This window comes from Phodopus roborovskii, unplaced genomic scaffold (genome assembly GCF_943737965.1).
Source record: "Phodopus roborovskii unplaced genomic scaffold, PHOROB, whole genome shotgun sequence".
In the NCBI taxonomy this organism is placed as follows: domain Eukaryota; kingdom Metazoa; phylum Chordata; class Mammalia; order Rodentia; family Cricetidae; genus Phodopus; species Phodopus roborovskii.
In genome coordinates, this window is record NW_026126409.1 from 12,513,530 (window position 1) to 12,526,046 (window position 12,517).

The 12,517-nt window shown below is 46.8% G+C and overlaps 1 protein-coding gene across 2 annotated transcripts in view; it reads left to right on the forward strand.

Moving 5' to 3' along the window:
- The window catches only part of Tfdp1 (transcription factor Dp-1), a 40,191-nt gene extending 27,674 nt beyond the window's left edge, over positions 1-12,517 (forward strand). For both annotated transcript variants that reach the window (XM_051182022.1, XM_051182023.1), the window contains exons 5-12: positions 3,498-3,619; positions 4,646-4,811; positions 5,030-5,173; positions 5,501-5,569; positions 6,125-6,276; positions 6,635-6,801; positions 7,764-7,842; positions 11,202-12,517. In XM_051182022.1, coding sequence (XP_051037979.1) covers positions 3,498-3,619; positions 4,646-4,811; positions 5,030-5,173; positions 5,501-5,569; positions 6,125-6,276; positions 6,635-6,801; positions 7,764-7,842; positions 11,202-11,349 — 1,047 coding nt within the window. In that variant the 3' untranslated portion in view covers positions 11,350-12,517. The remainder of the gene's footprint in view (positions 1-3,497; positions 3,620-4,645; positions 4,812-5,029; positions 5,174-5,500; positions 5,570-6,124; positions 6,277-6,634; positions 6,802-7,763; positions 7,843-11,201) is intronic.

Consider the following 12,517-nt stretch of genomic DNA (forward strand, 5'->3'; position numbering starts at 1 on the left):
AGTCTCTTCAGTGGATTCTGAGAGTTTGGGGGTTTGTTTTTAAATTTTTACATTAAAATTTTCCTGAGTGTTTTTGCCTGCATTGTATATGTGTGCCTGGTGCTCAGAAGAGAGCATCATGTCTCCTGGAGCTGGGGTTATAGGTACTTGTGAGTCACCATGTGGGGCCTTGGCAAGAGTAGCAGTTGGTTCTTCACCACTGACCTAATTTTCAAGCCCTTCATTGTTTTTGTTTGTTTTGTTATGTTTGAGATAAGGTCTCATTATGAACCACTGGCTGGCTTGGAAATCATTTTGTGTAGACCAGGCTAGTCTCCAATTCCTGGAGCTTTATTTTCTTCTGCTTCCTCCTCCTTAGTACCTGGATTAAGAGTGGGTGCCAGCACACCTGGCAAACATTGGGGTTTTAAGTGTCATGGCTGTGAGGAGAGAGCCCTGGGCTCTAAGGACCCTGCAGCTCTGGTATGAATCTGTGTTCTCCTGGGGCGATGAGAGAGCACTGCACAGAGAGCTCGAGCAAGTTTTCTTTGCAAAATGTGTGCCCCAGTGGGTGGGGAGAGGGTTAATGTTATTGGTCTGAAAGTCAACATCTGATTTGAATTGAACTTCATTGGAGAAGTGTAGTGATTGGTGTTTTATACTTTGCAGATTAGTAGTGGGCCAGGGCTCACATGCTGCAGGTGGGTCAGGGTGCTGCAGGTTGAGCCGGGGCTCGCATGCTGCAGGTAATTTTGTGTTTTGTTCTTTGGTGCTGGGGATTGAACCTAGACCTCATTAGTTTTTTAGACCTCAGGCGTTTTAGGTAAGTAGCATATTACTGAGCTGTATTCTCAGCTTGGCATGTTCCAAGTGATCTGTAACTTGTCTTTATGTGAAAGGTTTAGGGAAATAGCTGGGTTGACTCTAACATACAGATGGTATTTAACCTTATGTGCATGTGAAGTGTGACCAGGTGTGTCTCTGGCACTTGCCCACCAGGGGCTAGAAGCTCTAGGGTCAGCCCTCCTCTTTGTTTTTCAGTGTGAAACAGGGATTGACCTAGAGGTGGCAACCAAAGCACCTTTGCAGAAGTGGCTGTGGTATCTGAAGGGCTAGTGTCCCTGGGACCTTCTGTTTCCTCCATGTTGCAGTACATGTATGCAGATGGTGGACCATGTGCACACCTAGGGTAGTGGGCTCCTTGCTCCCAGTGTCAGGGTACAGATGAAATGGGACTCATTTTCCTGCCTGATGACTGCTCCCCAGAGCTTTGTCTGCAGCCTTTCGATCTGGCCATGCCAGCTGGGAGTTGCTGCTTTACAACCCAGTTTTCTTCTGTCTTCTTTAAGGCCTGGGCACCTAGCTCTCCTCTTGCCTTTTGCCTCTTTCCCCATCCTGCTTGCTGACATTTCCTTGGTTTGCTTCACATTTTCTCTTTTGCCTCCACGGCCTCCTGCTGCTGCAGTTGAACTTTGTTTCTGCTGCTCCTGATTACAGCAGCATGTGCACACAGAGCCAGAGCTTATTCCAAGCAGTGTGTGCACATGTGCAGAGAGCCATGGGCACCTTATTCTAATCAGTGTCAGCATACATGCAGAGTCACAGACATCTTACTCTAACCAGTGTGTGCACACTTGCAGAGTCACAGACATCTTACTCTAACCAGTGTGTGCACACATGCAGAGTCACAGACATTTACTCTAACCAGTGTGTGCACACATACAGAGAGCCATGGGCACCTTATTCTGATCAGTGTGTGCACATGTTTACCAAGCATTCTGTGTATGAAGGTGGAGCATAAACTTATGGAGGCTGGAACATGTGCTTGCCAGGGGTGCAGATAGCTCCTCTCTATGCACAGCCTGCCTTCTTTATGCTGTCAGATCCACAGAGGTGATATATGAACCTGAGGCTTGGGCAGCTCCCTGTGTGCTATTCCTGGGATGTGCACAGGGCCTCTGGGCAAGCTTGTGTCTGTGTGCCCTGATGGAAGTAGGTCTCAGTGAGAAGGGAGGCTGCCTGTGGGGGGCCACCTGACCTTCCTTGGTGTAGCATTTCAGGAAGTGCTGTTTAGAGGAGTTGAAGCCGGGGAGCAAGTTTTCTTCAGACCCAGTAATTTGGCAATTTCCTTGTGGGCAGTGGGTAAGCCAGACACAATGCCCTCTTGCACAAGCAAAGCTGCCAGATGCAGGCAGGTGATCCCAGTCAAATCTTGAGTCTCACTGTGTGTCTTCTTCCTGCTGCAGAATAGACTCAAGTCTCAAGCCATGAGCCCCAGGCCCTTCTGCACAGCTGTCATGCTCATGTGGGATGTGTGAACATGGCCAGCAAACACTGCCTGGGGCAGAGCATGAAGCTCCTGTTGTAACTGCTCTTGTGCTCTGTGAGGATGAGGAGGATCTCCTAGGCCCACCTGAGAGAGCGAGCCGAGATGCTGTTCCCTTGCTATGTGCATGCATGCATTGTGACTCAGTGTTCCCAAAGTATACCCACACCTTCACTGGACAGAGGAGGGGTACTGGGGATCCAGGCATCTCAGTCCAGTGTCTAGAGGGGTTATCCCCATAGAATTTGGTCATTGAGGGACTTTGTGGTTTGGGATTTACCAGTGTTTTTTGACTTAGAGTTATGTATGTAGCAAGATTTTTGACATATTGAGACATTAGTTGTTTGTGTAGGACAGTGTCTGTCTCCAGAAGAATGTGTTTGTGTGTTAACTGAGAGAATCAAAACAGTAGATCATGTCCCACAAGACACCAGAGGCAGGTATTGCTGAGTCAGGCAGGCACTGCTGAGTCCTTACGGGTGCTGTAAGAGTGGTCAGCACATCAGCCTCGTGGTAGAACTTGTTACCTTGATGCCCAAGAGCCTTCACCTCTGAGCAGGTGGACTGTTGGCTGTGTGACCAAGGGAACCACTTGTCCCTGGGATCCTGGGATACCCCAGGAACTTCAGAGAAGTGTCACAGGCAGGACAGCCAAGTACCAGTTCAGCCTGGATGGAGTCTGGTGCCACTTTGGGGCTGGAGGAGGGATCCATTGCCTGTCCCAGTTTTACACTTGATTTGGCAGCTATTTTGTTCACTTCATAATTTATACAACCTTTTTATCCTTCTCATCTCATTAAGAGTAAATAAGCCAGAAATGTATTAGTGTCCTGTTATTAAACTAGCTATCAATAAGTTGACTGCTTTTTGCCATGGGAGACCTGCCTTGTCCTCTGCAGCGTCTACCCCTCTGGTCTTCTCTGTCTTCTCAAGCATGCCCACCTGGCTGAGGTGTGCTGATGCTTATGTTGAATGGAAAGGTGTCTGAGCTGGGAATAGTACCATGTGAAGAGCGCCTGTAGCGATAGTGGCCACAACTTTTGATGTTGCTGCCATGGGCATTTGTTTCTCTGCTGTCTTCTCACCTTGGCTGATGAGGTGCTATAGTGGCTGCCGATGTAAGCAGATGGCGGAAATGGCAATACCATGATATGGAGGTGTCTGATTGTTCTGAATTCTCTTTTGACTATAGGTGATTGGTACGCCTCAGAGACCTGCAGCATCAAACACTATTGTGGTAGGAAGCCCACATACTCCCAACACTCACTTTGTGTCCCAGAACCAGCCGTCTGACTCCTCACCTTGGTCTGCTGGGTGAGCACCCCCACCCTAGGGTGGCAACTGCCTAAATGTCCCCTCATTCCTCTGGCCATGGTCATGTGGTCTGTAATGGGCATGCCTGAGTACATGGAGTTCAGTGTTCCCATCTCATCCCTGTGTGGGTCAGATAGCAAGGTGTAAGCCCAGCTCGTTCCCCATGGCCATCTGGGGATTTGGAGCTCTGGGCAAAGATGAGAACCCCAGACTCTACTGTGACACAGCCACTTGCAACTTCTCATGGTTCAGTCTGGGCATAAGTGTGCAGATTTGCCTGCTGTCACAGGATTTGATTAATACTGTGTACCACTTCAGGGCTCTGTCCTCGGATGGTCCCTCCAGAGCTGTACTTCCACTGAGATAGTAGCAGACATGGAAGTGGAGTGATTGTCTTTAGAGGTCACTGGGTGTCTTTTCTTAAAAATGCAGAGTTGCGAAACCATGTCTCTATTGCTTTAATTTGAAGTTGTCTGTGCCCGAAACTGCGGAGGAACGTGGTGACTGTTCCTGATGTGATCTAGTGAGGGTGGCACATTTGTTGTGTTCCCTGACTGGAAGCTCACATCATAGTTTCCTCTTGTTATCACATGCCCCATCTGAGCACTTGCCTTACTTATGTCATGGTAGCCTGCTGAGATTAGCCCTGAGAATCCCTAAAGTTACGCTAAAATGTGCCATGATCTGATGCCAGCAGACGTCTTTAGAACAGTGGCGCCTAGTGTGTGGTCCGGCTCAGACCCATGCTGATTTCTGCCCTTCGGATGTCTGTCCGTCTTCCCTGGCATTTAAAGGCACAGGTGTGTGAACTGGCCTCGTATATCTTCTTTTTCTGACCTGAGAAACACTAAGACTTAGCAGTTCCTTGCAGTATTAGGGCAGAGTCCCTGCTGCGTGTGGTGGGGTTGTGGGAGAAATGGGCCTCTGGGGGGCTCTGCAGCCTTAGGCCTTTTCCCTGAGAGTGTTTGGTTTGTGTCTGGCTCCCATGACTCCTAAAGGTGTCTTTTTTTTTCTGGTGTTTGAAAGGAAGAGGAACAGAAAAGGCGAGAAGAATGGCAAGGGCCTCCGGCACTTCTCTATGAAGGTGTGTGAGAAGGTGCAGAGGAAAGGGACCACCTCCTACAATGAGGTGGCTGATGAACTGGTTGCAGAGTTCAGCGCTGCTGACAACCACATTCTACCAAATGAGTCAGTAAGTCTTCTGGATGTACACGGGGCTTGGGTTGCTCAGCCGTTCAAGCTGGAACAGTGGTAGATGATGGAAAATTCCTGGTTCAGTACAAGAAGTGAGCTGGGTCATCTGCAAGACCAGTGACACAGAGGATGGCTCAGGAGTGTCCCCTTGGGACATGTTTGTGGTCTGAACCTCAAGCCATGTAGTCATCCAGAAGCTGTTGCTTTGTCTTCTAGGCTTATGACCAGAAGAATATTCGTCGGCGTGTCTATGACGCCTTGAATGTGCTGATGGCCATGAACATCATCTCTAAGGAGAAGAAGGAGATCAGGTGGATCGGCCTGCCCACGAACTCAGCTCAGGAGTGCCAGAACTTAGAGGTGTGCTGCCTAAAGCGGGTTCTGCTTCCCTTAGTTACTCGAGAGGGCCATACCAGGTGGCTGGGTCCATTTGTGTTTATTGGCCTCCATTGCCAGTGTGCATACACATATATATTTATATAACATTTCTAGCTCTGAGAAAGGAAAAAAACCAAGTGTAATGTTGAAGTTGCAGGAACCCTGGCCTTATCTGGATCTTCTGCTGTGCCTGTATTTGTCAGTTTCACTGTGGCTGATTTCTTGGTGAACTAGTGCCTATGGGTCTGGCAGATGCAGTTTGTCAGTCTGCATGCTGACGTGCATCCCTCCCCACTGCTCTGTCTGCAGGTGGAAAGGCAGCGTAGGCTGGAGAGGATCAAGCAGAAGCAGTCACAGCTCCAGGAACTCATCCTACAGGTAGCAGCCCATCTGAGCACACCCACATTCCTCCTTGGAAGTAGGCTGTCGGCCACATAGGCCTTGTTCTCAGAGAGGTTGACTGAACAAGTGTGTATGAGCATAAGCATTCCTTGGCTTGACATGCAAAGGGTTGTTCAGCCTTCATTGGGCACCAGGCACTGCACTGGGCATGTGGACTCTGATTGCACTTGTCTGTATGGCAGCACCTCCCCTGTAGGAAGAGGGAGCAGTGGGGTTGGTGTGTGGTCACTTGAGGCACTGGTACACTGACTCTGGGTCCATCCCTGCAGGACTGCAGAGAGAGGTCCTTCATTTCATGCTCTACCAGGAGAACTGTTAGCTCAGAACTGCCCTCTCGCAGGTGCTTCCTCTCTACAAGTATGGCCAGCATGGGCAGTGTCATTGTGACTGCCTCTCCTGTGTCAGCAGATAGATGTCAGGACTGCTACAGGCTGATCTCTCATCACCCAGGTTCCCACTGTCAGAGGAAGGACAGCGGTCATGGTACTGGTGTTGACATCTACTGTGGGGGGGGCTGTTGGTCTTTTTCAGCAAATTGCCTTCAAGAACTTGGTGCAGCGGAACCGCCAAGCCGAACAGCAGGCACGCAGGCCACCTCCTCCCAATTCTGTCATCCACTTGCCCTTCATCATAGTCAACACCAGCAGGAAGACTGTCATTGACTGCAGCATCTCCAATGACAAGTTCGTCCTCAATGGGTCCTTCGAGTGTAGCCCTCTTGGGGGGGACAAACTTTGGGATACATTGATAACAGCCTTGAGGCTGCTTAGTAACAAACAGCATTTGTGGTCTCTGGTGGCCCTTATAATCCAGTGCCAGTGCAGGCAGCGTTGTCTCAGGCCCAGTGATATGCAGGCAGCACTGTTACCGAGCCATGCCTAGAGCAAGACAAGTTTGCAGAATTATGCAGTATCTTGTCTTTCATTCCCTAGTTCAAATTGTTATGGAGAAATTCATTTACAGGGTCTAAGATGGAGGGTGAGGTGGGACTGCTACCTGTCCCCACCATCCCATAATTCTCACAGTCCCTTTCCTCCACAGATTCGAGTATCTCTTTAACTTTGACAACACGTTTGAGATCCATGATGATATTGAGGTGCTCAAGCGCATGGGCATGGCATGTGGCCTGGAATCGGGGAACTGCTCTGCTGAAGACCTCAAGGTGGCCAGAAGTTTGGTACCAAAAGCTCTAGAACCATATGTGACAGGTCAGTTGTGCCCTGTGGCTGGCCAGGCTATGACTTGCTACATCTCTAGGACCTGGGCTTCTGCTGAGGTCTGGCTGAACATCAGTCCCCTTGGTATGATACCTGCTGGACATGTGGTTGTTGGGTTCCGTGAATGGAATTTGTGGTTTCCTTGATGAACATGTTATGGAATGGGAATATGTCTCCTGAGGGGGATAGGAGGTGATGGGCCTGAGAGACGTATTCCTACGGCCATCATTTGGTCCTTATAACCCAGCAGCAAGGACGGCCTTGTGAGCCCACTGGCGCTGCCAGTTTTCTGGACTTCTTACTTTGGTGACTTTGCTGACACCATTGTGATGGCCCAGTGATAATTCATTTAAAAAAGATCTTGTTAACAGTCAAAAATACACAGTGTATTTGCTTTCTGAGACTGTCAGGGTCTCCTTGTGTCCCAAGAACTCTGTCCCAGATCAAATAAGCACCTGCCCTGTCCTGTCTGAGAATGAGGACATTAGCCCCTGTCTGCACTCAGCCTTCCTGTAGCAGATGCAGGCTTGACACCTGGGCTGGGCCCTGCCTTCTTGTCCTGCTCTTGTAGAGCTCTGGGTGTCTCAGGTGGAAGGGGGGACAGGACACTGCATTCATGCTGCTAATGCCCGTTTCTGCTCTCTTCCTCTACCGCACACAGAACTGCACTGTACCCTTCCTGGGGGGGGGGGTGGACACATGCTGAGCTTGCCCTGCCTGCCTGGAAAGCAGCCAATCGAGGTGTCCAGAGATTCCCCAAGCTGTGACTGCCATGTAGACTTTGGCTTCTTTCTTATACATTGGGCCTCTCAGGAGTTTGTTTTGTTTGAGACGGTTTTACTGACTGGCTCAGATCCCAGAGATTCCCCCCCCCCCATGTGTTGGTGTTAAAGGCAGTTGCCACCATGCCTGACTTCTCAGTTTTATTCCCGTTTGCTTCTCTCTCTTTTCAGAAATGGCTCAGGGATCCATTGGTGGAGTATTCGTCACGACAACAGGTTCTACGTCCAATGGCACAAGGCTTTCTGCCAGGTGACAACAGCTGGGGTGGGGCAGATCTATTGTGTTTCATATGGGCTGGGCTGGGCTCAGGCAAGAGCACACAGTGCTTATCTCCCACAGAACAAGCTCCCCCCCCCCCCCAAAGAAATGAGTAAGTGATTAGTGTGTGTGTGTGTGTGTGTGTGTGTGTGTTTTGTTTTTAAAGTATTACATAGTAAGGTGGGGGCAGACCTACCCATGTCCCACTGGAAAGTGTCAAAGGTTTTGTTTGGGGGGGTTGTTTTGGGGGTGGGGGTTTGAGACAGGGTCTTTTTGTGTAGCCCTGGCTGTCCTGGAACTCACTTTTAAGCCAGGACTCTAACTCAGAGATGCAGCTGCTTATGCCTCCCAAGTATTGGAATTAATGGTGTGTGCCGCCGCCTGACTGGTGCTTTTTTGCTTTGGTTTTTAATAGCTCCTTAGTTGTTTTTTAAAATGTATCGATGGTACAGTGTGTATGCAATTTTATTTCCCAGCTTCTATGCACTATATTTTTAAAGCATGTTTTGTCTTATTATTTGCGTGTTTGTGTGTATGATACATGTGGGCATGTGTGGAGGTCAAGGAATCTTGTGGAATCAATTCTTTTCTACCTCTTCATGGTGCCAAGAGTCAAACTTGGTCTCCAGACTTGTGTGGCAAGTGCCTTTGGCCCCAGTTTTTAAAAATCTGTTATTGCGAGTATGTGTGCGTGGGTATACATCGTGGTACATGTGTGGAGGTCAGAGGACAGCTTTTACAAGTTGGTTTACTCTGTTCGTTGGGGTCCTTGAAGCAAACTCGGGCCATCAGATTTGTATAGCAAGAACTGTTGCTTTACTGTCATATCTTGCCAGTGGCCCCTCTCCTCCTCTTTTTTTAATTAGACAGTTTCACTATACAGCCAGGCCTGGTCGCACGATCTCGATTGCTGGAATTACAACTCTCTCTGTACCATGCCTGAGTCAAAATTTACTAATTTTTGGTTTTTTTAAAAATATATTTTATTTAATATTGATACATGCATGAAATGTATTCTGATCAAATCTACCCATTCCCACCTCTCCAACTCTTTCCCTGTTCTACCTCACTTTTCCCTTGTGTGTGACTGCTTGCACTCTCTCTCTCTTTGCCTGTCTCCTTCCCTCCCTCCCTCCCTCTTATCCCTCCCTCCCCTTCCCTCACTCCCCCTCGCCCTCCCTCTCTCTCTCTCACACTCACTAAGTTTGCTTAGTGTTGCAGGTATGGGACCTTCTCCTGGAGCATGGGTGGCCTCTTAGGGCCCACATCCCTGAACAAAACCGTCTTCCTTCTCTAGTAGCTTTCAATTACCAATAGCTCCTCCACCTTCCTGGGGTGTTGGTGTTTTGTCTGTTGTGTGTGCCCATGTGTGAGTGTGTATCAGTACATGTGCACATGGAAGGTATCTTCTTCTATTGCTTATTTTTAAAAACTGTCTCACTGAACCCAGAGCTCACAGATTTGTTAAACTGGCTGAAGGAGCTCTAGAGATCTGCCTGTCTCTGCCTCTGGCCCCTGGTTTTAGGGTTACTGCCAAGTGTGACTCCATTCATTCATTCATTCATTCATTCTTCATTCATTCATTCAGTTTTTCAAGGCAGGGTTTCTCTGTGTAGCTTTGTAGACCAGGCTGACCTCAAACTCACAGAGATCCGCCTGCCTCTGCCTCCTAGTGCTGGGACTAAAGGCGTGTGCCAGCACTGCCCTGCCCTGCTCATGGCTCTCTCTCTCTCTCACTTTTTTTTAAATATTATTTAATTTTGTATGTTGTATGGGTGTTTTGTCTACACACGTTTGTGCACCACATGTGTGCCAAGTACCTGTGGAGGCTATAAGAGGGTAACAGGTTCCCCTGGAACTGGAGTTGCAAACTTGTGAGCTGTTATTGGTGCTGGGAACTGAACTTGGGTCCTCTGTAAGAGCAGTCAGTGCTCTTAACCTCTGAGCCATCTCTCCAGCATCACCAAGCCTGGTTTTATGTGGGTGTTAGTGATCTGAATTCAGATCTTTATGTGTACATGTTACAAAAATGGCTAAGCCATCTCCATAGCCCAACGCTTTGTGTTTCATTGCATCTCTTTATGTTCTGTGTTATTGGAGGACCTTCATTGACCTAGGATTTCACAGAGGCCAGTGGCATATTTTATAGCTAGCCTTAAGATGGCCTTTATAGTGAATATGAAGAACCAAATAATGGGTATCATCTATTAAATTATGTTATAGGTATAGCCTTGTGTCCTAGAGGGTTGCAGACAGACTGCTTGTGAGACTTCCCATGTGTAGTGTGTCAGCTCTCAGAGATCAGCTTTTCTCTTGTCCTAATGTTTGAACTCAATGGAAATGTGTTTAACAAGTTACTTTTTGAAGTAGAGTGTGTTTTAAAATATTTTCTCTTTAGTTTGTTTTTACATTGTATGTGGATGAACATTTGGAGGGCAGAGGGCAGCTTCATGGAATTTATTCTGTCCTTTCACCTTCATGTGGGTTCTGGGTATCAAAGAGCTTGCCAGGTTAGTGAGGTTAGTGTCTTTACCTATTGAGACGTCTGCTGACCACAGTTGATTCTTTTTCTGGCTTCCCACTTCTCACCATGAGAATGAGGCCCTTCCCTGTTGTATGGAGTGCCTATGTTGGGATTGTGGTGTTTAGCACACGATATGTAAGTTGCCTACAGTTCCTGGAACAGCCCAAAGGGCAGCCATGGCCTTGACTGTATTCTTCTAGATATAGTAGCCCATCAGAAGGTTCAGTGCTTGCTTTGCTTCCTGTACAGTGCTGACAAGTGCCAATGACGGCCACTAGGATACATGGTTGTGGCTTTACATTAATTGACAAGCACTGGATGCTGGGAGTGCATCATCACCTGAGCCTACGCTAAATATGGTGATGCTGCACAGTGAGTCCAGGTTCTGACTCATGTTAATATAGTGTGTGTCAGAGAGAGAGAGAGAGAGAGAGAGAGAGAGGAGACTAGGCATTAAGAGAGTGTATGGTGTATGTGTGATAGACACTAGGGATTGTGTGTGTGTGAGAGAGACAGACAGACACACACACACACACACACACACACGGGATTGGGTGTAAGAGAGAAAGACAGATATTAGGGGATGAACACTTGTGCTTTATAAAGGTAATGATCCTTATTTGGTATTTGATGCCCAACTCATTCTTTTTTTCTGGACAATGATCTTTGTGTCTCAAATATCTCATGTGAGTTCTAGTGACCAGATGGTGAAAACTTTACTTTTCTGCCTTATAATAAAACAAAAACCCACCCCTTATTGTCATATCTAGACTTTCTTGGGCTGGACAGAGCTGGCTTCTCCACACTGACTGGTCTGTCTTTGCAGTGATTTGAGCAATGGTGCAGATGGAATGCTGGCCACAAGCTCCAATGGGTCTCAGTACAGCGGCTCCAGGGTAGAGACCCCTGTTTCATACGTCGGGGAGGATGATGACGACGATGATGACTTTAATGAGAATGATGAGGAGGATTGATTGCTCAACATGTAGACCCCATCTCCCCTTCAAATTCAGCTTCAGGAAAAAAATATCTAGAGAAGAAAAACTTTTAAAATGGGACTTTCTGTTCTTTTTGGCCTACTCCCAAGAAGATACCCATGAGTTATGGAGTTAGATGTGCACCTCCAGTAAGGATGCGCCGCGTTGCAGATGTGTTTTGAAGCCAGCGTGCTGATGCAGAGCCTGTATTTACTTTTTAGGAGTTTTGGTTTCTCTCTCTCTCTCTCTCTCTCTCTCTCTCTCTCTCTCTCTCTCTCTCTCTCTCTCAAGTTTGAAGTTTATTTTGCCCCTCAACAGTTGTTGCTGGGTTTGCTGAGGAAACTGCACTGCACCCACACCAGTGACAATAATAAAATGCTAGCCTGCCTAGACATCCAGCACCCAGTTTGTGGATAGTCAGGCTTTAGGATGAATTTTCTTTCTATTTGTTAAATCATGCAGTGTCCAAAGAACCAAGCCAATAGCAAAGCTCTACTTTTTAAACAGTAAGCGCCATACGTCTTATTATGACTTTTATTTTTTCTTAAATTATATTGACTGTTTTAATTCCATCAAGTTTGTACACTTTCTCTATTGCAGCAACAAATTGCAAAGTAGCTTTTTTCTTGTTTTTGTTTTGTTTGGAAGAAGTTTACTGCCACGCTGGTGCAGCTATGGAAATTGTCTAGAAAGTTTGCTTATGGTAAATTTGCCTGATTTCTTACAGGCTACGTTTGGAAACTTTTTATTATATAGTTGTTTACATACTTATAAGTCTATCATTTAAAGACGTGTGCTGAAACAAATGTTGTATTTGTTTCATAAGCATCTTCCTGTAATCTATTATAAAGTTGAAATTAAACATAGAGAATGTTTTAACAGTTTTTTAACTCAAAATTTGTCAATCATTTTTAATAGTTCTTTTTTTATAAAAAGAAAAAGGAATTTAAGGACAGGCAATAGTCTCTTAAAATTTATTCACAAAAACTCGTTAACTGCACAGTTGCTCTTAGCTGCCTGTTCTAAAATGATAGTCTTTTTATTGAAACACAAATAAACTTTTCTGTAATATTTTATGGAATATAAAGAGACTTTAATTGTTTGACTTGTTTAACTCGGCACTGTTAGTTTTTATTAATAAAACGTGCATGGGCATTTTAAACAA